General features: G+C 37.2%; 1 protein-coding gene across 2 annotated transcripts; it reads left to right on the forward strand.

Annotated features, from left to right (window-relative positions):
* The first annotated feature begins 2,338 nt into the window (after positions 1-2,338).
* On the forward strand, positions 2,339-26,475 carry RAB3IP (RAB3A interacting protein). Of its 2 annotated transcripts, XM_010146718.1 has the most exons (10): positions 2,339-2,611; positions 2,815-3,076; positions 10,172-10,267; positions 12,798-12,875; positions 13,260-13,463; positions 18,186-18,314; positions 20,341-20,453; positions 23,921-24,020; positions 24,127-24,196; positions 26,115-26,475. In XM_010146718.1, exons 1-10 carry the CDS (start codon positions 2,361-2,363, stop codon positions 26,195-26,197), a joined length of 1,386 nt encoding a protein of 461 aa, XP_010145020.1. In that variant the 5' UTR covers positions 2,339-2,360; the 3' UTR covers positions 26,198-26,475. The 2 variants fall into 2 exon arrangements, with proteins under 2 accessions (XP_010145020.1, XP_010145021.1); XM_010146719.1 differs by lacking the exon at positions 10,172-10,267.
* The last annotated feature ends 1,385 nt before the right edge of the window (positions 26,476-27,860 follow it).

The raw sequence follows: 27,860 nt of genomic DNA on the forward strand, positions 1-27,860 counted from the left end.
AGCCCAATGGGGCATGCAACTGAAAACCAGTGGCCCTGGCAGTGCAAAATACTACTGAACATCACGTCAGATGGGGAGTTTTTAGTGGGACTACGAATGTGCCATTGAAACTTGAAATGGAAACTAGTCAGCAGAAGGGAAGATGTGGCAGAAGAGTTGTTCCTGTCCTGCTCTCAGCTATGTTCTCTCAGTCTTTGCTTCTGTTAGGTGGGTTTTGGTGCACTTTCGTAGGTGCTGTAGGCATAGAAGAGAGAAGGCATCCAGGCAGCCTTTCTACACCCATTTTCAGAAGCCTCCATCTTCTGTTAATTACAAATTCTGGAATCCAAATGACTGGGAATGTGAAAAGACATACTGGTGGTGTTGCTGATATAGTAGTGTTGGGTATGGCATACTTGGTGGTTGAAAAAGAGGAAAGTGGTGGGAACAATGAAAGCAGGTGTGTTTGTGCAGGTATAAGCCTGACTTTAAGATTGGGCTGATGAACTTTAAAGGACTGTTTCTGCAATTTTCTTTTTTCAAAATGACAGTATTTTATCTTACTAAATGTAAAACGATGACATGTAATAGTTGCACCATATAGCTGAAAATATTTTTGAAATGTAATCTTGAAGTGTCCTGTAGCTCTGGCAGTCCCTTCATTTAGATTTGCTGATTCAACAGGCGTTACCATCACGTAGAGCATGTAATTAGAATGCTTATCATAGGAAGAACTAAAGGAAAAACACACAAGACTTACTTTTGAGTTTAAGTAAGTTTGAAAAATAAGCTGTTGATCTCTGTGTTACGGTAGAAAAGCTCCAAAGCACAAAACTCTGACAGCATTTTTCTGTGTAAATCATGTTTGTCCAACTGCTGTTGATAGCTCAAAGCAAAAGAAATTTCTGCATAAACTAGAAAAGAAACCCCCCAAAAGAAAACATCCCTTTTATTCCTGAAAGGTCCTTTTTGTTACTTATGTCTGGGAAGTTTCTTGGATGTGGTTGATTTTTTTTTTTGGTTGTGAGAGTAATTAACAGACAGAGAAAAAATAATAACATATTCTTGCTGTCTGAACAAATGAATTTCTTCCACGTGTACCTGATAGTGTGGTGAAGTGACTTGTTTTAACACAGATGTACGCACAGTACAGTACTGGAGAGATGGAACAGTTTTGAACAGTGTTCTTTTGAGTTTAGGGTGACCAAGAAGTATTGATGTAACTAAAACACTACTGCATAAGCTAATTTGGGGATTCCATTCTTGGTATTTTCTGTGTTTCGTGGAGTAGCTAATGATCTGGATAAACATGTAAGTAGATGGCATCATCTCTTCATGGTTATGGCCATCATATTTTTGGATGTTTTCAGTTGTAAGATCCAAGCAGTTTTCTCTGTAAAATGCATTATTTCATTTAGAGGCTACAGTTGTTTTTTGCATGTTGAGCACTTGTGTGAAGCCTTAATTTTTTCTCTTCTTTATTTATATAACATGGAAAATTTTGTGGATTTTTTTTTTCCAGTGAATAATCACTGCTAAAAAATTCCTTCACACATTTCTCTATACTACTTCCAACATACAGTTTTGAATCACGCAAAGATTTTTGTAGTCTTATGATAAACTGCTGGAAAACTGGAGCTTTCTATTGGGGCCTGTAAAATTCATGTGTTGTACTTGGTTTTTGTTGATTTTTATGGAAACTAGATGGAACTAAAAAAACCAAGAAGATATTTTCAGTTAAATTACCAATTTATAATACACTTCTACCTGTTACATATTTTAGTATGATACAATTGTCATCATCACTTAATGGTGTGATGTATTAAGTACACATGGAAGTCTTACTGGCTACTTCTATAATTTCAGTGAGCTGTGACAAGATCAGATGTATAATTTAACCAAGACTGCCATGGACTGTAATTTATTTAAATGTTGACTGATTTCTGTCTCTGGATTACTTGCTTCATTGAGAGTAAAGTGAAAGCTTTAGGTTTTAATACTTGTTGTTATTGTTACTGGTTCCCAGGTCTCCCTGTCTTCCACAAAAAGATGAAATACAAAACAGCTCTAGGCTGTATTAAAGATGACTTTGTCGTATGATCTAGCCCGCATTCTTGACTTCATCATCCCATTTAGATGTGGAGTCTGCTGTCAGATCTTCTGGACTCAACAGTCCCACGAGTGGAAAAAAACCCCATTTTTGGTGGTTGAATTTGATACTTTCGTAAGATTAGTCCACAGTTTCCATTATAGCATGAAGTATTCCAAACATATGTAGGTGTGTTTTTAATTCAAATAGTTGTCAGATATAATTAAATTGCAGTTTGCATTCTGATAATGCAATTCTTTAATTCAGGGTTTCATATGATGAGGCTTTTATTATGGCCAGTGACCCCTTGGAAGGCTTTCATGAAGTGAACCTTGCTTCGCCAACGACACCGGATCTTCTTGGCGTAAATGAGCCGGGGACTCAGGAACAAACTACCTCACCCAGTGTTATCTACCGACCACATCCTTCTGTTGTGTCCTCCGCACCGATCCAACCCAATGCATTAAATGTTTCTGACCTTCCCACGCAACCTGTTTATTCATCTCCCAGACAGCTGAACTGTGGAGAAGCATCAGGTGTCAGGTAAGGTCTGTGTGTCTGTTTAAATTGCTGGTTTGTTGCATATAAAGTGCTTGCTTTACTAAAGATGTAATTTTAATATCGCTTACAGTGTAGTAATATTAAATTGTGTCCATAATGGTACATTCAGCACCACTACTGCCATTTCTAAAATATTTCTTCTTAATGTATTATGTAAATAAAAAAATATATCACTCTCTTTACAGCATCAATGTTACCGACGCAGTACTTTGTTCTACCTCTGGACCCCAGGGTGGGTCATTCAATCACAATAATTCCAGAAAGGAGAGCAATAACGCAGAGAGGGAGTTTTTGCAGGGTGCTACAGTAGCAGATGTTGCAGAAGGAAATGAAGATATTTTTGGGTTGAGTACAGACAGTTTATCTCACTTACGGAGCCCATCTGTACTGGAAGTAAGAGAAAAGGGCTATGAAAGACTGAAAGAAGAACTTGCAAAAGCTCAGAGGGTAAGGCTCATTGTCTTGTCTACTCCTGCTTTTTCTCTCTTCAAAGTGGTTCTAATATTGCAGAATGATAGATGGGCCAGATGGTGCAGTCTGGGTCTACTCGTTTCTTACAGAATTATTAGGATGTCATTATTTTATGTAAAATTATTCTGAATGTGTGCAGTGATGATGTCTTAGAATTATTACTTGATAGTGTTTTTTTTCTAGTGCTGCCGCTACTTAGCCATGGAAAACTTTTGCTGCAGTATGTGGTTAAACAAGCTTTTTCTTTGAAATGTAGACAGTTCCTTCATTCTGACATTTGAGACTAAGTAATTTTCTGTCATTCCATTGTTACCATGTAAGTATTTATAGATGCTGATTATATACCTCTTGAGGCTTCTCTCTTCTGGAGTATAAAAGTGTAGCACGTGTCACGGAATAAAGAAGTGCTTTAGAACAGGGGTACTTGTGTTGCTTCACAGGGGAATGCCTGCATAGGAAAGAAGCACTAAAGATGTCCTAGTGTTCTTCAGAGTAGCGTACTGCTACACCACACTTCAAATTTAATATGGATACCTTTGAAGACACTGTGGCTCAATTCATTAATATTTGTAAAGCGCTTTGTCTTGTTTGGATGAATGGTGCTATATAAATGCAAAGTCATTATTTATCACTTTAGCATCCCTCTGTGCATAAAATGTGTGAGTAGATTTTGTGCTATTTGTATCTGTGCCCTTTCCTCTCCTCTACATATTTCCATTCTTGTTTAGATTTAAGCTCATCTTCTCTTGTGTTTGAACCTGTGTATGTTACCTAGTCTTGTTGAATGTAGTAGTTTCTGTCATAGTTGCATTTGCCCTTGTTAATATGAATGTTAAGTAAGGATTCTGACATCACTTCTTCTGTTAATTGTTTTATTGCTGGGTAGTTGCTTCCTTTGCTAATGTGTTCATTTGCTTAGTGTTTGACGACTGAAAGGAGATACTAACCTGAGCTAAGTTTGAGGATCTTGCATGTGAATATGTAATCCTAGCAGTTAAACTTGGAACTTTAAAGTAATAACAAATTAAAGTTTAAACTTTAGAAAAAGCTCTTCTAGCTCCTGCCAGGATACCAAAGTACAGGTAATGTACTTAAAAAACACAGCTCAGAACCGCTACTGTTAACTTGAAATCATCTGGAAACCTTATTCCAGTGTTATACCACTTTATCTCTTAAAGATGGAAATGTTTCCTATTTCACTCTGAAATTTAAGGTAATATTTAAGGAAATGGCATTAAGGCTGCTAGGACATACTAACTGCATGTTAAGTATTTTCAAACCCTTTGGGTCTTCTTAACAAAAGTGATTCAGCACTAATGAAACTGATGTCAAAGTTCTTGCTAATTCTCAACCCCTCAGGTTGATTCTTACCAGTGTTATACTGGGTGGATAACTTTTGTCTGTTTCTCTTCCTAAACTTGTAGTGTTTCAGAATTGCCCAGTAACACAGGAGTCATAACAGTCTTTACAGACTCTACAACAATAAACCCTTTCTTTCTGTAATATCTACTGTCTTCCACTTCCTGCATGAGGACAAGCATTTTTTCTATCCCTAATTCATCTCTGATTGCTTTCTTCCAAAAGTCATGGCTGTTCACATAGGGCTGTGCCCACCCTGTGGTATCCAGTATTGTCATGCAGCCTTTAAACTTTTATTTTAAAGTCTATTCACTTCTGTTGATGAGTGTTTGGTTTACAAACCTGTAGGGATATATTAATAGGCAGTGCCTGTCTGTAGCTGGCTGTTTTTTGCATAATGGTTTTAAATTCGCTGTAAGTCTCTGTGCTCTTTATTAAAAACAATGAGGAAAAATGAGAATTGCAATTTGCACTTGAATTTTGGGAACTCATTCAGCCTGAAAACCTTACAGGTTTCCTACAGACTTTCCAGGAGTGAACAAACTAAACACAAATCTGCTATCTTGCATTTTTCATTTGTCCTAAATTTCTGTAGGCTATTGTAAGATGCATTAAAGGTTTGATTTTGAATTTGTTGCAGTTGTGATCAGAAAGGGAACTAGAAAGGAAATAAGAATTTTGAAGCTTGAGGACCCACTATCTAATTTTTTTCATGTCTCTGCTTGGAGTACAACTTTTTCCTTACTATGCTCTCTGGTTTTTTTATATTGGAGAATATATGTATGATGTGTAACTGTTAGACATTTAAGTATGGTTCTTGAAATTACTCAGGTATAGAATAAAGATTTTCTTGGTTTTCCCCTCTTTTGTGTATGCCTTGTATTTCTTAAGACTACAAACTTCACCTCTCACAATGAACAGCATTGTTGGCAAAATTGTTTAAAAAAAGAAGTGTCAAATTTGTTTCTTGACGAGCGAAAATACACTTTCTGCTTCAATCTAGGTTGGTTGCACTATCAAATCTTGTGAGATTGGGAGAAATGTTGGGTCAGAAGTAAAGGCAGGATGGTATTCTATGCTGATGGAACATGTGAGATTGGACACACTTTTGCTTTTAAATGTCCCCTTAATTGAAATGAGAGATTTCTTGCTCTTTGAGACCATTCAGGTCACTTTTGCTTATTTTTTCACTGAAGACTATGTTTCTGGCTATGTCTTATAAAGTGGAGCTGAAGAGCCCTTGGTTTAGTTGATTTGAACCTTTCTCCTTGTTTTGCTACTCTTTTAAAGCAGCATCAGGAAAACTGAGGTGTTAAAAGGCTTAGAGATTTGCTGCCTGGGACCTTATATCCTCCTGTCTCTGAGCTGTGTCACCGTGGTTACTGACGATAGATCAACCACATGGAGATGGCGTTTGAGAGAATAGTGATGGTATTTTTATCTATGGTATTTGATGTGGAGTCCTTGCGAAGGAATCCCTTTCGTTTGCTTTTTGTCTTAACTAACCAGCACGTTGCATGTCTTTTGGGTAGCTCACTTGTAGTTTCTGAGCTGTGACAGTTCACAGTCATGTTTTCCTTGAAGTTTTGTGTGATTTGGCCCTGAAGTTATTTCCTCAGCAATCACACTGTCAATATAATGATATCATCCATGACTGCAGGGGGCAAAACTTAGGCTTCTGTGTTGATATATTTTCTCTTGGAGTGTTGAAATTATGAGCTGCCACTGGTGGTTAGCCCCCTTCTTTCTTGAGGAAAGAGCAGTCTACCAGAGATGTTGGTTGCAAATACTGATTTGGTTTGAGAATGAATTCCATGCCTCCCATGACCTTTAGAGTTAGAGCTGTGGGCTTGTTGATAACAAGGAAATGATGTTTGATTTTTTTGTAGTAGAAATCTGAATTACTGGTATTTTCTGTAGATTGAAATTGAGAGTTTTTCCACACTGATACAGTGATTCTTGTGAAAGAGGTGACAGTATAGAATGTGATGGTGTAAATTTCAACCTAGTTGAAGAACCTGATCCTCTGATCTACATTTTTCTTTCAAAGGCTTCAATTTCTGTATGCATTCTTACAGAAACAAACTGAGTCTTACAATTCGATCTCTCGTCTTCAGATTTTTTGTGATACAGGATTTGAAGTAGATTTTTTTCTTTCCAGTTGTTCAGTCTGTATTGTCAAAGAATCCAGTGTAACAGAGGCTATTGCCATTACTGTAGTGTTTCTGTGCAAGCTAACACTGGCAGTTAAATATCTTTATTTTTCCACAGTGAAACATGACATTTTAAAACTCTGCATAGATTAATGAATAAATAGTCACAATAACTATTCAGGAATTCCAGGAGTACTATACAGTACCTTCAACATTTTTAAATTTCTGTTGTCATTTGCCTACCAGTTAATGAACAATGAAAATGAGGATGCACCAGAATAATACACCATCTCAGAACTCCACTGAAGAGTATGCTTTCAAGCTTTTCTAGAACAAAATTGCAGTTGAAATTGTAGGCCACTGGCTTGTGATTGTTAAAGATGGGTCTGTTCTCTGAAGGTGTGTTAGCAGTTCCTTGCTGTCTTTGACTAAAGTTTTCGGTTTCCACACCTCTGACTGATGCTATTGTAGAAGGCACAGACATTTTCTTGGGCAAGTAGAAGACTCCATGCAAGCAAAACAGAAGCATTTTTACCCACACCATAAGATAATAAGTCAGTAGTTTATGAAATGCTCTTATCCCTGAAAAGACGTTCTGGACCTTCTCTCACATTAAACAACCTTGTAAATGTGGTTGCAATGGACTAATTTTTGTGTAGCTTGTTTAACTTGGATGCTGACTGAACACCAGTCAAATAGAAATGTATTACAATACATACGAACTTCTCTGCCATCTTCAGAATTCAGCAATATCCCGTGGTTCTGATTTTAAGTGATATCTGTAGAAAATCTTTTCTCTTTCCTTGATCTTCCACATCTAGTTCTGGCTTGTTTAAAAAGCTGAACTAGATGCAGGATGATTTGCTTTCTAGAATTTAAAATGTAAATGGCATTGAAGCAGTAATTTGTATTCCCTATCTGACTGGTTCCTTCTAAAGACCTATGTTGTGTTCTGTTTGTGAGGATCAAAGTGAAATAAGCAGTAATATGACTTTGATAAAGGATTTTTTTTTAACTTCAAGGGTTTTTTCCATGCAAGTTACCTACTTTGGTAACTACTTGTGTTGTGCTTTGTAACATCTTATCTTCACGTAGTTACTTTTTGGAACAGTAATGGGGGAACGATTGCACCATGGATGGTTAGTGTAGCACAGGCAGTTGTCTTTTCTGCCTCTGTATTGTGTGTGGTTGGGAAGCTTCTAGTAATGCCTTGAAGACACTGGCAGTAGTAATGTTTCTAGTAACTGTGAAGCTTCTTTCCTTTGGGCCCCTTTTTATTTCTGCCCTGCTTAAAAAAAACCCTGAAAAAACCACCATGAGCTATTAAACTTGCTTGGTAAAATAATGTGGTGTTTTATGCTCCTCCTGAATCATTTCATGGAAATTTGCCCAGTGTTTGACAAATCTAGCTAAGCAGCTATGCGTACTAGACTGCTTGGTGTTGTCTACTTTTTTGTTTTCATTAAGTGGCTTTACTTGTCTGCCTAAATTTTAATATAAAAAGCCCTCTGATCTTTCCAATTGCAGACAAAACTGTAACTATCTTACATAAAACTGTGGATTGATAGTGATAGCCAAAAGTGAAACTGGGGTAATTCTGCTTTCATTGTGAGTTTGGTAACTCTTGACCTGAGTATTAATATAACCTGCTTTTCAGATGTATTGATGTGTATGTAGCATTCTCCTTATAAATCAGTGAAGTAAACTGAAGGAAATGGATTCTCTGCAGTTGTAGGAACACATGAAACTTTAGCTTCAAGCATTTGATATCATAATCTTTAATTTTCTTAAGAACTGTACTTTATATGGGAAATACTTTTAAACCAACACAATTAATTAAATTTTGTTTCCCCTTTCTTAACCTTTTCTTTTTCCCAATATTTTTTTCCCTGTGGCTTTCTATATTCCTTTTTTCCTTCTATTCCCTCCATCTGTAACTGTTTTTCTGATTTGTTTTGTGCTTGAGGTTTTTTTTGATTGAGAAATAGGTCACTGTGCAGAATAGTAGCTAGTAAGTAGGAGTTGAGTACTATTTGAGAAATACCATGTTTGCAAAACCACCATCATTTAAGTGGCGCCTTTCAAAATACTTAAAAGGTTGCGTAGGGAAGCAAACAAATGAGACTAAAAATCAGTCAGAATGTCCAAAGTTAAAACCAAATAAAAGAGGCAAAATAATGCCTTTGATACTAAATGGGTCTAGAACAGTCCTTAAACACTTGCCATATTTAGGAGCTGAAGTCAAACAGCACCCTTCATCTCAGAGAAAAATCTATTGCCAGTTTCACTGAAGAAATTGAGAGCAAGACCTAGTATCAGCGTGCTACAAGGCCAGATGTAATTTCCCACATTGCTGCGTATAACATTACTCAATCATGAAGACTGGGAGAAATACTAATCAAATCCCAGGAACAAGGGGAAGCTGCTACCTGGGCCTTTTTATGACTCTGTAGTGGCTGCCCTCCCAGAGTTTCCTGAAGTCAGGTGTTTTCTTTACTGCTTTCTGGAGGTTTGCAAAGCAAATCATTGCTAGACTGTATTTGGAGTCTTTTACCAGGTCAGTGACAGGCTTGGGTCCTGTATTTCAGGAACTGTGGTAGTGTAATAGGTTGCTTGGCAGAGGGAAAAGTGGGGTAGGAAGAACTAGATGGGGATGGGAATTAGGCCCCCCCCCAAAAAAAAAGCTTGAAAGGTCAGAATGAGCTGTCTGCTGCTTTTCTTTACATTACTTTCTCTCCATTGTTCTTTCTTACAAGAGATTTCAGGGTTTAAGGGTTGAGGAAGGGGAGAGGAACTTGTATTTCAAATTCCTTGTCAAACTTATTGTACTTCTCTGCAAAGTACCCTACTTTTCTCTCAGATTTGGGACAATACAGACGAGTTTTTGCTGTATAATGGTTACATGTGCCCAATGTGTGTTAAAATCTTACTGCAGAAGTGATATATGGTCAGGCCTTTACTCAAATTTTAGTAGTGTAGAAGAATAATGTTTTGAATTTCATGAAGTTGCTTTAATTTGATTTTTATATCAGCATAAACAAGAGCAAGGATATAATTACAGTTTGATTTTTGGAATTGTATTTGTTGTAAGGACATATGTAGGAGACAGTAACATATACATTAAGATTCTTTTAGAACTGGGGATTGTCTTGAGACAAAGCTTTTTGGTTTTGTTAAGGATTTCTTTCTTTTAAGTGTATGATAAGGAATGGGTACACAGAACTGTTAGTCTGTCTATCCCAATAATTTGATCTATACTTTAAGTGACTTTAGTCGTCTATACTTGCAGTAAAAAAGCCTTTTGTTACTTAAGAGAACTTTGGAAATGCTGATGTCTAGCTTAGAGGTACTTTAGATTGGCCTGGTATGTTTCTGTATAGTAGGAAAAAATTAATTTAATTGCTTCTAGTGTTAAGATTAATATTTTGAAAGGTTTTGTTTAGCAAAGGTTTTATGTTCCTCTATTTTTTTTCTTTTTATCCTCCCTCTCTGTGGTATTAGCTTTAAAAGGCCAAATTACTACTCTAAGTCAGAATAAATAACTTTCAATTTTCCATAGGAGCTGAAGTTAAAAGATGAAGAATGTGAAAGGCTTTCTAAAGTGCGAGATCAACTTGGACAGGAATTGGAAGAACTTACAGCTAGTCTGTTTGAGGTTTGTTGGAGTCTTCGATGTGATATACTTAAAGGAAGCAGAGACAGATGTTTTGTGTAGAATCAGTATATTTGTATGCTGAATTTTTCTGCAATAAGCTTATAAAGGGATTTCTGTCCTGAAGAGCTGGGTGTGTTGAAGTAGAGGTCTAAGAGCAAGCAGTAGACTTTTCACTTAGATGAAAGAGACCTTGTTGAGCTTGTCAGTCTGCCTAGACACAAAATGAAGAAAATGAGGAAAATACATCCAAAAGCTTAAAACTATTTAGACTTGGGCATAACTATTTTGAGACAGCTTCTCTGTCTGACAAAAAGGCTATATAGAAAAGAGCTAAATTTGGGGTTGCCATGGTGACTAAATAAAAAAATAACGTAGTTCCAGATCACTGGAGGTAGCAAGTACATAACCATGCTTTCAGCTTTTGAATTTTGGGTCTGCTACTCCCAGAAACTTGAAGTATTAATACCGAGTGGTGCACCAGGTTGGAACCTGGTTACCAAGTGAGAAGCCTGAACTTTAAGTGGGACCTTTTCATTCAAGAAAAAGGCAGTAGTACCAACAGAGGTTGAGCTTGTATTACCCAGAAAAAAAAAAATCTTAAATCCATATTTGAAGCAGGATCAGTTTTCATTTTATCGTAGGAATATATATACGAATGCCTGGAGGCTAAATTGTGATACCCGTAACTGTCAGAATAAATGTCATAATGTGGAGATGATTTGTATGTTTACCAAATTGTAAGTATTGGTTTTCAGCATGTGCAGAAAGATACAACACTGGATATGTTTTAGAAGCAGTACTTTAACCTATGATGTTTTATTGGTATAAAAGTTCTCTAAAACCTTGAAAATACCGAAATTCAAAAATGAAGTTACAAAGTGCTCTGTGGGTTGGCAAGACATTTTATTTCATCATCTCAGTAGGGCAAAGTTACTTAAGGTATAAATCAATTCCTGTGTAGAGAATAAATGGGAGACTGGAAAGGTACCTTGTAGCATAAATATTGTGTATGTTGGGGGAGGAGGGGGGAATGTTGGGCAGGTAGTTTTATTTTTATTCTTCTACAGTTAAAATATTAGTGAAACTTTATATTGATTATGCTTCATAACTTAGAATAATACATGATTTGTTAAAGCTATTTTTGAAATATAGTGTAACAGTAATAAATGTTTGAGTTTTAATTATTCAGAACTGCTGGGGGCATGTCACTTGAATTTTCTTTTGTGATTTGTTTTCACTAAGAGGCCCTAACAAAACACAGTGTTGAGGTTTCTTGGTTATTTTTTTTTTTCACGGGGATCTACAGCCATTGAATTCACATTCTGTTTTGAATCCCACTGATTTCAGTGACCAGATAAGTGGATTATGCTGGAGCTTGTATTAATGCATCCCAGTGGAAGATGGCGACTTGTGTTGCACGGCTGGGTGTATATATTACATTATTACACTGTAGTGGCACTGTAACACGCTTTGCTTTCAGAGGTGCATCTTTAAGCAGAAACTGCATGGTCAATGTTAAATGTATTTGTACACATTGTATAAATGTGTATGTTCCCATTCCTGCATGTGTCTGTTGTAACTTCTGAGAATTTTACAAACCCATATTATACAGCTGTGTTGTATGCCAGGGGGAGCCAGATCTTTTGGTATGATGATGTATGAACTTTATTGTTTTATTTATATAGCGTCCAGATATGTGCTAGGCGCTTTACAGATATGAGAAGGATCCTATCCCAAGTGATTTAGACAGTGGCCCTGATCTTTCAATCTTTGTTGCCTTCAGTGTGTACGTACCAGTAATTTGATCACAGGCGCAAATTGCTGGATCAGAACCTAAACAAACACACTATGCAGACAAGTCTTAGAGGTATGAAGTAAAAGGATGTTAAAAAATTCCCAGTCCTTTTATGCTTTCTTCTTTATTAGCTCAGCCTTGTTTCTTTACTTGGATTGGTTCTTAGTGCTTTTTCTGTTCTACTTAAATGTTTATTAATTCATTAACTCTTTTTAAGCTGTTGCTCTGTCTGTTTTATTGATGGTAAGAATTTAGACTTTGTAGTTGTCTGACCGGTTTCCTCATGCAGATATTTACAGTTGACTAAAACCGGTTATTCTGGCTAGAAGAAGAGAGAAGTTCTTTTGAAAGTGCTACTGTGCCTATGTTGCTTTTGTTGCTACTGGTTGAGTCTTTCTCTTGGGGGTCAAGGAATTTGTTAGCCACCGAAGTGTGACTGGAGCCTGGCGTTCATGACAGGTATTGTTCCTACTGGAGGGGAGTGGGTGGAGTTGCTGAATTTCTGAATCTGGTGAGGACCAAGGAGAAGAGACTTAATGGGCCAGTGATGAATCCAAATGATGGATTTGTAGGTATTTTGTGGTATGTAAATACTTAATTTCAGGTTTTGCACAACTTTTTACAAGTAGTCTCTGTGAAGCAAAAGCATATCCTTAGTTTGTTGGGTTTTTTGTTTTTAACTGGATCTTTTAAATTTGTATGAAACATTTACTCTAGCTAAACATTTTTTTATAGGAAGCACACAAAATGGTTAAAGAAGCTAATGTCAAGCAAGCTGCAGCAGAAAAACAGTTAAAAGAAGCACAGGGAAAGGTGAGTCGGTGTCTTTTTTTACTGGCTTGCTTTGTCTTTTCACATGGTTATAAATCTAACGTGTGAATCATAAAGATGTAAATAGAGTATTACCTGTATGCATTATTAAAATATATACTAAGTTGTTTTGTGTTGCCTTGACACGTTCTTAGCTAACACCTATGGACACAGCTGGTGTTTCAGCATCATAGCAGGTAGTTAGCAAGGTGCATAGGAAGCTGGTGTTACTAGTGTGCAGGTGCATAGCCATCTGTGTGTTACAGTTGGAAGATGAAGTCTTGATTTGAACCAAGTTAACTGGAAATTTTGTTGAATGGTTTAACGTGTTTATTGCCGAATACAGTATTTTTGTTCGTTAATGACTTTTTTTTTTTACCCTGCAAGATTGATGTCCTCCAGGCTGAAGTAGCAGCATTGAAAACATTAGTACTCTCTACTTCACCGACATCTCCAACTAAGGAGTTTCAGTCTAGTGGAAAAACTCCTTTTAAGAAAGGCCACGCAAGAAACAAAAGTACAAGCAGTGCGATGGGTGGCAGTCATCAGGACCTTACCATGATGCAGCCAATTGTAAAAGACTGTAAAGAGGTAACAGTACAAGGATTGTCCTCTTTTTGCTGATAAGCTAATATTTGATAAGCTGACAAGATAATGATATTTTTCATTAATGAAAGAAAATTTCTCTTACATACCAATAGGCGGTGATTTTTCAAAGTCTTGCTTACCTTTAAATCATTAAGGGAAGATGAGATAAAATTTGAAATACTGGAATTAATAATTTAAAGATGGGAATTTAAAAAACCCAACACAGTATACAAAACTATCTGAATGGTAAGTTCTGGTGGCTTTTTACAAAGTCCCATCACCAAGAGTTCAGAAACTTTCATAAAGTGTCATAGAAAAGAGGAAGAATCATTTTATAGATCAGTAATGGGTGAAAGGGGACAGGGAAAAGACAGAATCAATGATTTATTAGACAACAGAAGGAGAGTTACCACTGAAGTCCCAGAGGGGCCTTTGATTATATATTTTTTTTCTTCTTTAATCTACTCATATAATTGAAAATGGGGAAATAATGAGATGACAGGTTGGTGCTTGAGTCCTTGGAATGGTAGTAGCAAAAAGTGACTGAAGAGTTGAGAAAGATCTGTGATACTCAGCGGTTGGTAGAACAGCAGATGAAATTCAGGATCACTAAATGAGAAATGAGGCATTGAGGGGAAAAAAAAATGCAACTCTAGCAGACGTGCAGTTGTGAACTTAGAAATAGCTACATGTGCTGGAAAAAAAAGTAGTGTACTTGTGGATAATTCTCTGAAAACACCATCTCAGTGTTCAGTGGTGGTCCAAGGCCCACAGAGCCTTAAGAGTTGTTACGAAAGGAATAAATAACAAAAAAAAAAAGTTTTCTACTGCTTTATAAACATGTAGTAAATGTATGCATCCATGCATACAGCTATATCTTTATCTCAGAAAGGACATAATGAAAATATGAGGAAGTGTGGCATAGTCAAACCTGTGGAAGTATTTCTGTGTAGAGAGACACTTGAGGGAGAACAAAAATCTGTGCAATTACAGGTGACATGGGGAAGATCAATGGTGCACCAATATTAATGATTTCTTGTTACAGGAGAACTCTGGAAGCTAAAAGGAAAATAGTTTTCATTCAGTATGTATTGAAATTTTAAAACTCACTGCCACAAGGTAGCAAAATGAAAAATAAGAATGTGTTCAAAACGTAGTCATGCAAAGTGACAGAAGAAATGCTTGTCAAGGTATACAGAAGATACATAACGACATTTGGCTTAGGCAGTTTCTTTAACTACAGCTTGCTAGAAGTTGGGAGGCGGTAAAAGGAAGACATATCACTGTCTTTCGTGCTGCTCTGCAGGCAGCTCTGACTGCTGGCCCTTGTCAGAGGGGTAACAGGCTAACTGGATCTTTAACGTGATTCACAGTGGCCATTTTTATGCTTTGTTTTGCCAGTCAAGTGTGTTTATAGCATACACCATTTTACTATAAATATTGAAAATAAGGGTGTTTTCCAGTTTCTGTTTCATATTCTGACTTCAAACAAAACAAACAAAAGCCCAAAGGCAGGCCACCCAAACTTTACATCCTGCCTGCCCACTTTCAGTCGTATCCAGGGTGTTTTACTTTTTAAACTTGAATCCTTCTTGCTCTTCAGAAAGATGCAAATGAAACGGGAGAGTGGGGATGGAATCCAATTGCTTTCGAAACATCACACTCATATCATGACTCAGTGACACTTTTAAGCATTGAGCATGAGCGCGAGAGGGGAGGAACCTCTCCTGCCTCGATTTCTTGTGGAGAGGAAGTGGTTAATGTGAAGATCATGCTGCAGAAGGTCCAGTGTGCCTGGCAGTTTTCTTTAATTCAGTCTCCTTTCTGATGGCTGCATGGGGAGGCACTTCAAGGCTGGCTGAGGCCACTCAAAACAAGCGACTGTTTCTTCCAGTGATGGCTCAGGGAATCAGTAAGAAACATGGATTTTTCCACCCCCTGCGACTGAGGCTATCTCTTCCAAGCAGTCATGTTTTAATGGAGTGCAACATGGGGTGGGGAAGGCAAGACTGCCTCTGGCATGTTCGTTGGGAAGCTGTTTTAAGCAGGGGAGACATGCCTTACCTGCTGCTTTTGTTATTTAATGCTTTGTGGTTATTGTTGGTCTAAGGTAAATGTTTTACGTTTCTGGGAGCTGGATCTGAAACCCTAGTTCTGCCTCTTCTTGCTAAATGTTCTTGCCACTCAGGTTTCCCTTTGTGTTCTGATGTGGAGTGACTTGACTTAAAAAGGGGTGCTGAGACTAACCTTACTCAGGGGTATGCAGTGACCCTGTGGTGTGGGGAATACAGCTTTTGGACCCTTACGGAGAGTCTGCCACCCAGAGCTTTGCATTTTGGGATGTTAGGTGGAGCTGGGGATAAATACAGGTCAGCTCTCAGGTTTCTGTGTGGAATGCAGACAAGAGTTAGAGTGGCTGTCTGCCTACCCTGAATTAGAGTAGAGCCAGGAAGGTGCCAAAATCCCAGAGAAGTAATTCTTAGCATGTGGGAGTAAACTCTAGGATAAGTAGACAAGTCTAATACGGGTATTGCCAGGATTTAGGCAAGCTCAGTAACTGGATCTCAGGCAGGCACTCAGCATAAATGCTGATAAATGCATCAGTGTGGTTCAAAGCACTGAAATGTTTCTCTGATTTTGTATTTTACTGTATAATGAAGACATAAAAAAAATCTAACTAGAATTATTGTTGTAATTGGCTGGATATTTAATTGCAGGTAATGAAAACTTTGATCTAGTGAGAGTGCAAGTAAAGACAGGGAAGAATTACACACGTAACGAACAGCACAGATTGGAAAGGAAGAGGATCAAGCTATATTCACTGATCAGTTTTTTTTCAAGGCAGCTCCTTTTATAAATTGCAGGTTTGGGGGAAACGGAGTTAAATCTAGAAAATAACTGAGTTAATAAGAAAGGCATCTTAATTTTTAGAAGCATATAGCACAAATGAAAAATGGCTTTCCTTTGCTGATATCTCCTGATTGTATTCATTTTAAAGCCAGACCTGGATGGTTTTAAGGTATGGGAAACATTCCTTGGGGGAGCAAGTTACACCTATTGAATTTCATTTGTACAATGAGGTTGGTGGCATAGCAACCAGAACATTTATGGACTAGCTTAATTAAGATAGTTATTCCTAATTGTACCTGAGTGTAAGGCAAGTAGCTCTAATGGAAAAAAAAATTGCCAGTCTAATTTCTGTAGGTTCTTTTTCAAGAAAAAATCCCCAACAAAAATGGCAAAATACCTTCCTGAAATATATATGTAAAAGAATGGTGAAGTGCTGGAAGCTCAGAGGAGGGTTAAGTGAAGTGCTGGGAGCTCAGAATCTTTCATTCTGCATGGGGACAGAATGAAAGACTGAAAGAGGTTGCTTCAAAGCAGGGTACTGATCTTTTTAATAGGATTAAAAATCAATTATCTTAATTTTTAGCATACGTTTTTTTCCCTCTTTCCTTACCTCATCTATATTATTTGGTTTTCATATTACAAAATTTTAAAATTGCATCCTGGCTTACCTTTGGCCTGCAGTGTACATCCCTTCCTATAGCTTTAGGTTTGGGTTTTAGGAATATAGTATATATATACAATACAGTATATTGTACTGTCTGCGATAGTACAAGAAAAGGATGTCAAAACCAGGGTGGTGCTGCTGCATCTGAAGAACAGATTGGTGTTACATACCCCACTGGGGACTGGCCTTAGTCTTTTATGTTGGAAGTGCTCATACCCTCTCTGCTTGGCTCACATCTTGGAGCAGTGTTAGTGCCCATGTACAGGATCCTTCTCAAGTAATCCTAAACCAGAAGATGTGCTCTGGGAGTACCTTGGCATGCTCCAGCTGTTAGTGGGTAGCTGTCCTGTAACACAAATATGGATTTTAATACCGACTGAGTGCCAGTCTCCTGAACACCAGAATGGATAGGTGCCTTCCTACTGCTAAACTGCTCTCGACATGGAGATAGCAGAACAAGGTGTTTTAAAGCAGATAAAACTCTCTTCCTAATACAGAGCAAGCTTACTTCTTTCTTGATTTAATGGGTTAGTTTAGTATTTCTCCACTGACTAGAGGAGCTGTAGGGGAGCAGGCTTAAATCTTGCCCAGTCAATATCCTTGCCTTCATGTTGTAGCATGGTATAGGAGGGAGTTTGGACTTAAAGACGAAAAATTAAGAATAACAGTATAGTTGGCTTGTACATTGAATCTTTGTTTTCTTCTGTTAGTATATTTAATGTGTTAAATGTCCATTTTCTTTTAGTGTCTGGATAGCAGCGTATTAAGTTCAGATGCAAGGTGAACATGTAAGATGCCCAGGATTGCAATTGTTTTCTTTAGGTAACTCAAATAAATGTAGATGGATTAAAATGCTGTAATGAAAATGCATCAATAAGAAAATCTTTGGCTTTTTTCTGTTGGACAACCAGTTAAATTTTTCAAAGCTATCTTGGAAGCTTAGGAAATGGGTGAGAGGTAATTAGCTTGTCCCTGGTGTTGTGGTGACTAACGAATGCATTCTTGAAAACTACTTGTTTTGATTTGCTTATATTTACAGTCTTAAAGTGGTTTTAAGAAGGTGTTTGGTAGCTGGGGCACAATAGCATTCTCTCACAGTGTGATGGAAAGCATTTAGTTCTAATGCTAGTTGTTTACCTGAGGATATTTGCAAATGATAGACATTAGTGTGATAATTGCAGTACTAAATTATGTGAATCTTTGTGTTCTAGGCTGACCTGTCTTTGTACAATGAATTCAGATCTTGGAAGGATGAGCCTACTATGGACAGAACATGTCCTTTCTTGGACAAAATTTATCGGGAAGATGTTTTTCCATGTTTAACCTTCTCAAAGAGCGAGGTAATGGAAATAGTCTAAATGTGGCCACTGACACTTTTGCCTTTAAACATGTTACATGAAGCCAGTAGACTGTATTAAAAATGTTTTCATGTGCACTTTAACTGTGGGTTTTTTTTTTCACTAGAGTGTGACTGTTTGTTTACAATGAAGTGTTGAACTTTTAGTCTGGAGTATTGAAATGACCTTTTTTTTTGCTTCACCGTTATGTTGTTCCAGATACAGTCGTTTTAGGTCTACAGATGTTACTCCTGTCTGGCAGAATCTGATGTTTGTAGGGATGGATGGTGGGCTTTTGCCTGATATTTCAGAGATACTGTTTTGTAGAAGGAGTGTCTTGTCACTGTCTTTTGTTTATATAGGGGGCACTAGAGACCAGTATATTTAGTTTTGTGGACCAGTTTTCTCTCCTAGCAGTCACAGCAGCCTGCAAGCACAGTCTGGGCATTATCTTAGAGAGGTTTGAGTTACTAGAATTAGGCTGCAGGATTTGATGCGATTCCACAGGGGCACTTTGGGAATATGGTTTTAGGTGAAATTAATTAGGAGACTCATTATTGTGTTATTCCTGCACATTCTCCCATGCAGTGCAAAAGACTGGAGTTGTACCCATTCTGGGAATAACGTGGAACTGATTCCAATTGCTTTACTTAGTTTTTGTTCTTAAGCAGCATTTACAGGCTGTAGTTGTATTACCAGTTCATTATGGTTGGTGTGCAGCATCATATAAACCTCTCCCACTAAAACAGTGTACTTGGTTACTATGGGAATTAAATTGCTTCTGCAGAATGTGTAAGCAGGCCATCCTCTTGTCTTTCCCAGCAACTTCATTTTGTGTTTTTCTGCTTCACTGGTGATATAATTACTGTAGATTTGCATTTCCTCTTAAGGAAAGAATGAAGCTTCTAGTGCTTGTCAGTTATATCAGTTACTGTTTCCAGATGCTGTGCAGGGTGACCAACTTCTTTTTCACTTGAATATCCATAAACTAATGTGCAGTTAAACAATAAACCACATGTGTTTTTGAGGTGTTGGATATGCAGTTATCTGAATGGTTGAAGTATTACATTAACTCTCAGTGGCCTCTTGTGTACATGTAGTGTTTTGCTTTTGGGAGATGGCACAGAGAGTATTTCCATATGAAATACTTTAAGAGCAACATTCTGTTTTTAAAATATTCAAAGTACATTAGAAAAAATATATTTATTAGTCAGTAGGAAGGAACTTTGGCCCAGAATTATTTCAGTAAAAACATACATTGCTCCTTCATTTAAATCAAGTAATGGCTGTTACTTGTCCATACTTAAACATCAGTCTTGAGCAAGCATTGGGTCCAGTCAAGCAAAATGAACATATTTCTAGTGTCTTATGACGGTGTGTTTATAAACTAACATAAGCCTGAGGAAAGTTGCGCTTTGTTTCATGATGATGATGTTTTTAATGAGACTAACATTTGAAAGTTGGAACTGGCTTTTCTATGTATTATGTTTTTTCTATTTACTGTTCAGTCTTACTTGTTTGAACACCTTTCTAAAGCTATCTTTGGCTGAAAAACAGTGACATAGTATTTACTGTTATTTGCAGGGTAAGGAAGCATGCTGCATCACTTTGTGTTTCCATAGAACACAATTAAATTAGAACAATTTTTTAAAATAAACAACGTTTGTGCCTTATCCAGTCTCTGACAAAAACACTGCATGTGCAAACATATGTGGTATTTGGGCTTGTGAGGAATGACTGAAAATACAGGTAGCATTTTAAACATGCTTGGCTACATTACTGGCTGTAAAGGCAGTTATCTTGCCTCGGGGAGGGCAGGGTTATTTGGAGGGCAGAATTTAAACAGGAGCCTGGAAGTGGGACCTCTTGCTCACGATGAAAGCAAAATCTCATTTGTAATTGAATTTCAGTTTTGGTGAGTTGACTTTTTTCAGTGTTCCTAACTTTACAGAAGAAGAAAAATATCACTGCTTTGAGGCAATGGATAATACAGAGCTTTTTTTAACGGCTTTCTAAATTTTTCTTGCAGTTGGCCTCAGCTGTTCTGGAAGCTGTTGAAAACAACACTCTGAGCATTGAACCTGTTGGCTTGCAACCTGTTCGATTTGTGAAAGCGTCTGCAGTTGAATGTGGAGGACCAAAGTATGTTAAGCTGCCAGACAGAGGGGAATCTTGACTCATTTGAGATAAGTCTTGGATTGAGAAAACTGCTATCAGCTGATCACCTCAATCAAATTTGTGTATCTTAAACTATTTTATTTCCTAAAATCTAAGACTGCAAGATTGCTGTTACAATATTTTATGGGGAAAGTAAGCAATTAATAAATTAAACTTGTAAAAAAGACTAATACAGAAGAAACCTTGAAGACAATTTCTCTTTTTGGGAGAGCTGTTTACTTTGCTTACGATGCATTGAGCACAAATGTAATGTTCACTTTTTGGAGAAGACCATCCTGATACTTAAGAGATGCTTTTGAACTAGGGGCTGTCACCTGGAAAGCATCATGACAGGAATAGGTATTGAAGTAGTACAGGCTGAATATCGGGTCTCTAGAATATTTGTGACTTACGAAAGTTTGGACATACATAGCACGTTGACCAGGGTAGCTGGAGAATTTGAGAGGAGTTATGTAGAGTAAATCTTCTGAATTAGAGTAGGAGGAATGTAACGAGGCAGGAATGAAGGTGAGTTTGAACCTAAAGCAGCAGGAAGTATGCTTGAATGACAGGATGGTTATCTTAGAAACTTTGGAATTGTCCTAGAGTAATCTGAGGCAAGACTTGTCAGGTACTAATACAGAAGTTAGGTGGGAGGAACTTGCCTTGAGGCAGTGGCGCTTTAGTGGGTGTGGAGGAGAAGGAAGGGATTTGTAGTGTGCTTTAGTGTATGTCGGGGTTAAGCAGGCAAGGTCAGTGTTAAGCTGGAGCCTTCCATATCTTGAGAAAGCCTTGAATCTTCTGTTGGAGATCTTTTGGACAAGTTTACAATTCGCTCCAATATTTATTTTGTCAGAGCTTAATTTTCTGGTAGAAAACTTTAATCAAAATATTACCATCTGGCTCTTAGGTTTCTTTTTTCTTTCTCATCACTATTGGATTTTAGTTCCTGTTTTATTTTTGAGTGGAAAATACATTTAGCATATTTCAAAACTGTTTAATTTCTCTTTCAAGAAGCTGCATGACATGAAAACTGTTTTGTGACTTAGTCTTTGATCTTTCTAGCCTACAAAATGTAGACATTCATGTATTTTTTCAGTTTACTCCTGTCACCAGAAAACACGCTTTTGAGCTGTCACCCTCCTTACAAGGCCCTCTCCCCTCCCCCCCAAATAACAGAGCTACTCAAGGGGTGGTGATTTCAAGTCCGAGATACACCACTGAGCTGCTTTCCATGAACTCAGTAGAGAATCTGGACAGCCAGAACTTGCTGAAATGTGACATGTCATTAAAGAGCAATTGGCAAATTGATTTAAAATCGCTGTGGTTCAAGCAACTTCCCTATGTCTTGACATGATGAAATGTTTACTCTGAGCCAGGAGACTCGCTTGCATCATTCATAAGTTTAATGAGATTTTTAACCCATTTTCTCCACTGTAAGATTTTTTTAATTATAATTTATGTAATCCTTAATAGTTGACCAGGTATAGATTAATGTTTTGAGATTACTATGCAGAATTTACTTTAAATGTATCAAAAGGCGAGGTGTACTCCTTTCCCCCTCTTTCAAAAACAAAAACTTTCGTGGTATTGCTTGTAGATCTGTAATAGGTAAGCAATATGTAGTATTTAAATGTAATTTGGCAGCAAATGTGCTTTGCCTTGTTTATCATTGCTGGCACTGAATGGGAAACAGGTGTTCTGGTTTTCACTGAACCAGAGTAGCAGCTTCACAGTTTTTGTGGTGCAAAGCAGTATCTTTATTGAAACCATGTTCGTAAATAGGTAACAAAACATAGACAACCTGTAGATAAATAATAACTAATGCTAGACTAATGTTCTTAAAGGAATTATTTTATTGTAAGATTGCCTGGGGGATGGGGGAACAGATGCATAAAATAGTGGGTAATAGCCCAACAACAAAATAAGGAGTGGAAGGCGAAGAGCTGTGATAATAGTGAAGCAAGGTTCTTGATGCACAGGAATTATTGAATGGTGCCTGTGGTGGTGTGTAGTAAGTGCTGCCTTTGGCTAAGACAGCTGGGTTTCCCCATGGGGTTCGAATAATTGTCCCCGTGGGGATCAAAGTGCTGAGCTGCACGTGTGCTGTACAGTGCAGAACTGAGTCATTAGTAGTAACCATCATGCCAGCATTTAACCCGGTGTGATGGAAGATAACATATAGAAGATAATTCTGTAGCCAGAAGGGAAAAAAAGGGCTTTATTTTCCTAGCATTGAAAGGCTGTCTGTCTTCTCACAAAGGCTTGGCTGAAATTGCAATCAGCGTGCTTCAGCTACTATAGGATTTCTTGGATCAATGGACTGCTGTCAGTCCTCATAAATTGCTATGGAAAATCATATACACGCTTCAATTTCCTTCTGTCTGACATGGTTCTGGGGACCAGCTGCAGGCTATTTAAAAGGGTGTGTGAGCCACTGTTTAGAACCACAGAAGCTTAGTAATTTTTGTTTCACTTTTGAAAGACTGCTTGTTCTTCAACTCCCTAATTTTGTGAGGTAGAAATGGAAGGGAGAGGAGCCAGCAGCTTTTCAAATCAAAGAAACAGTGGATGCCATGACAACCCAGTTCATCTGAGCTGCTGCAATATAGAAATTCCAAATACATTTAAATTCCCATTTTATTTACGTTTGTTAAGATAGTATTAATAGCAGTTTCTTCAAGAGATTCAAACCTTCTTTAGAAAAAGACCATTGGAGGAAACTTAAAAAAAAGATTTCCTTTCCCTGAATTGTTTTTTTGGGAAGAGTTCATGGTGTCTCCTGACTTTTCCTTGATCCTGAATTCTTGCAATACACCAGAAAATGTAAACTTGATTATTTTACCATCACTTCTTATAATGGTAATGGAAAGAATTACTGCCAGACAGCCTACTTTCTTTTGTCTCAAATAATTATATTTAGGATATTAAAAATACTATTTCAGTTTGGGCATAAATGCAAAGCTGATCTTAGAACGCATCTGAGGCTTCAGAGAATTGACTGCTCTTCTGTAGAGCTGATACTTTGTTATGATGAAATGCAACATCAAGCAGAATTTAAAAACAAACAAACCAAACCCGCTTAAATGTGGGCATCAACTAATAGTTTAAACAATATTTATTTCACCTAGGAAGAGTTAATTAAGGAAATCCCACAGTTTCAGAGTTGTCAAGCCAGTTTGAATTAATGAATATGGAAGTATATGACCAGAGCTGAAGAAGGTTTTAAAAATCAGAAATGCATCACAATGCACCAGTATTGAAACAAAACTAGTCCTTGTGGAACTAAAATAGTTGATAAGGTAATAATTGCAACTGATAAAATGAAGGCAGAGGCTCGGGTATCTGGACCAATATGAAACAATTACATTTTACCACCTTAAACACCTGCAGGTATTTAGACATTAAGGTCAGATTTGCTTATTAAATCATGCAAACTTTGTATTTTGTAGGAAATGTGCGCTCAGTGGACAAAGTAAGTCATGCAAGCACAGAATCAAATTAGGAGATTCAAGCAGTTATTACTATATTTCTCCTTTCTGTCGTTACAGGGTAAGTAGATTCACTGTGATTTCTTTTTGAGTAGTAGTTATTCAGTTACTTTTCCACACCAGTTTACAGAATTATATTAATCACCATTATTTTTGTATGGGTTCAGATCACTTCTGTGTGTAACTTCTTTACGTATATTCGATACATCCAGCAAGGACTGTTGAAGCAGCAGGATGGTGAGTAGGAAATGGTATTTAGCATGTATCAATAGAAATGTGTATAGTGCATGTACCTGAAACTTGCTATCTGTGCACAACAGCACCGACCTGACATGATAGGAAAGCTGTCTGTTGGTAGTCATTGTTGTAATTATGAGAATTTGGTCATAATCCCACCCCCCAATATAATGGGATTTTTTTAACAACAAATTCTAAAGGGGTCTTTAGTCCATGTAAAAACCCCTTATGTTTTCAGTAAGAAATGTTACAGAATTTTCCATAACAAGAGGAGTCAGTCACAGTATTCTGCACAGCATTCAAAAATAAAGGCCCTTTCACAGGATATGGAGATACTTTAGACTAACAATCCTTAAGTTTGGTTTGATCAGGGCCATTTTTTCTTCTTTAACTTGGTGTTTTGGTGTGTCTTCTCATCTTGTGCATTGCTAATTTAGACAGTCTTTCTTGTCAGACTATGAGGGAGAACTGGCAAGGATGACAATATTTCAGGTTAAATGGTAAAAAATTAACAGGAAACTGTACTGTAATCATTCATCTGAGTGCAGCTGAGAAATGAGGGGCCATTCACTGCTGTGGCATGGCAAATCCTCATGATTATAGGTTATAAATTGATTATCTGATTATGAATGTATCTGACAATGTAAAGCTTGATTACCCCCCAAAAGGGAAATGTGTGTTTTATTGCCAATGCTTCAGGCTGTTTCTGCACTCCCCACCTCCTCAGATAGCCAGTTGCTTTGCTCCTGTCAGAATAGCATATCCAACAACTGCCTCTTTAAACTCTGTGCTGTAATTCAGAAATCTGTTCAACTCTGCTCTTCAGTTTCATTATGTCTGTATAAAATAGGGTGGTTATGAAAATGTATGCACTGTACACCTAGTTACTTACCTCTGGAATTTAAAACTATATTGTGCATTGGAGTTGTAGTTATTGGTCTTCATTTGCGAGACTATTTACCTGTTGATCACTGTAGTTGAAAATTATGATGATTTGATCATGTTTAAACCATACACAATTGATGTAATTGTATTTCCTGTCCAGGTCAAGGAATATTGCCCAACAGCCTCCGGTCCAATTTTTTTTTTTTTTTTAACAGACCATATCACTTAGGCTCCTGGATTTGCTAAGCACAGAGAGTGGAAAAAGAATGAATAACCTTGTCTCAATAGTTAATTAAAAAAATTGCTTTCACTGTTCAAATTTAAGTACTATATTTTAGTTAAGTTGCATTTTTGGAAGTAAAGTAAAACAGCATTGTAATGTTCATGGCTGTCTGTGCTTTTCATTTTTGCAGTCTTTGAGTCCATCTGGATTTGCTTCATCCAGAATTTGGCCATAATTAGCACCACTTTGATCTATCTCACCTATAGTCATCTTTTCTGATGTTTCCCAATTTCCAGAGCTCAGTATTTCAGCGACACCCAAATCTTTTGTTTCCATTTCTCACCTGAAGTATTCCTGAGGTGACAGACTGTTCCTTACAAAAAATAATGTTAACTTCCTTTGTCAAAGGGAATTATTTTCACAGAATTCACCCGAAATTCACTTATTTCATACACTAAATTCTTTAATGAAAGCTTCAGATTGTGGTCATTTTTACTGATATACCAGCATTGTGGAAGATCTTGAAAATGTGTTATTTAAGTTTTAATTTGGTTTATAGTTAAGAATCTTTTACTTTGATTTTTTTTATAGGACCATAATCTAGAATTTTTAAAATAAATACTTTAATAAATTTTGTCACAACTGAGCACAAATAGCCCTTACACATATTAATTCTGGGTTTACTAGACATCTGGTGCTTCTGAAGTTCCCCTAAACTGATGTACAGTGAGGAAGCCTGTATACAACAGTTGAAATAAAACATTACTACAGTATGTTTAATGATATTTCTGTCTGTGTTTTTTTTTTTAGTGGACCAGATGTTCTGGGAAGTGATGCAGTTGAGAAGGGAGATGTCACTAGCAAAACTCGGCTATTACAAGGAAGAGCTCTAAATCTTTTGACTCTTGCGCGTGCATGAACTTCATTGAATATACATAACTAAAATCGCTGAATCTTTTTTTTTGTCACTCGATATTTATTTCCACAAAGTGGGTCCAAGATCTTTCTCCTTTTGCAGATTGCACTAAGAAGTACTGTGATTGTTTCAACTGACCGATGCTGTATATGCCTACTTATAATACTTAGTTGAACAAATGTGGTAAGCACTTGCAGGTGTATTAGTGATTGTAATTTACATTTAAAACCAAACCTTCTGATTAAAGTGATAGTCGAAGCAGTGTCTGTCTCCTGTACAGTTAATGCAGAACGATGTCAACTTCTCTGCTAAGTCATTCCTAAATGTAAAACTCAGATGATTTTATGAAGACTGCATAAATGCCTGACACTTCCTTCACTGTAGTGTTTTAGATACGTGTATGTATCCCTCTGTGCACATATGCCGATGCAGTTAGCAAACAGTTGGGAGAACTTGGGATTCTTTAAAGTGCTGCTTTCTTATATTTTTCTTTTTTAAAACAATGTAAAAGAGAAGGAGATATAGTGAAAGAGTCAACAGCATAACAAACGTGGATATCTTCTCTCTAAAGAAGGGTGCTTTTCAAGCATCACAGAACACTAAAATCACCTTGTTCACTCCTTGGTTTGAAATCTGTCCTGACCCCAGTCTGATTGCTAAAAACTCTCTTCCCCTCCAATTTTCCTTCATTACAGTTTTTCCATTCCTTAAAATGATTTTTTTCCTCCTGCTTTTTTTGGATTTCCAGTATTTTATATATCAGTTTCCTATAGCTGTCCTTGAAACTGGAAAATATCCATTAAGTGATTTCTTTAACATGCTGATGATAATTTCCATGTAATGTTAGCACTTTCTTCACACACACTATTTGCTACAAAGAGAACCCAAAAAAGGATTATGGCTTATTAAGGAAGATGTTTTTTCTCTTCAAATGCTACTTTTGCATTTCAGGTGGTCCTTTTTCCCTGGACATAGTCTGAGGTGAAAGCAGGCAGCTGATGAGGTTGCAGGGAATGCAGTTGTGTGGGTACATGGAAGACTTGCTGTGTAAATGCCCTTTTGGAGAAGCACTAGATCTTGGTCTGACAGCTGTTTATCGATTACAGATAAGGTGAAAGCACTGGCAGGTAAACTGACAAGCATTAGAGGTACAGGAAGGTTTGTAGACTTGGTTCTTTAACAAAAAGCATCTCTGTGGTTAGAGATGTCTTTTGTTTGATGCAGAACAAAAATACCACTGTTCATCACTGTCTTACTGGCATGTTCTTCGTTTTACAAAAATAAGTAGAATGAGCAGTGACACTCAATTCCATACTTGTGTTGCTTGCATGTATTTGTGCCTGAAAACACTTGGCAAGTGTTGGCTTTGACCTGGCATTTCAGTGTTAAGATTAAAACAAACAAGTGAACCTAAATATTTTACCAGTAATGGAGTATGTGGGGCCTGGGATATGTCAGTCCTGATGAAATATTTATATCAATCTCCTGTCACTGGGTACTAGTTCCTACTGTAGAAACCTGGGAGAATTCTGCCTCCAGTTTCGTTTATTATTTTAGTGATTAAAGGAAGTCTGGTTTTACTCGCTCCTAGAAAACAAACTGCATTTGTTGGTATTATAGTTTATGCTAGGCTCATAAAT

This window comes from Eurypyga helias, unplaced genomic scaffold (genome assembly GCF_000690775.1).
Source record: "Eurypyga helias isolate BGI_N326 unplaced genomic scaffold, ASM69077v1 scaffold13442, whole genome shotgun sequence".
Classification (NCBI taxonomy): domain Eukaryota; kingdom Metazoa; phylum Chordata; class Aves; order Eurypygiformes; family Eurypygidae; genus Eurypyga; species Eurypyga helias.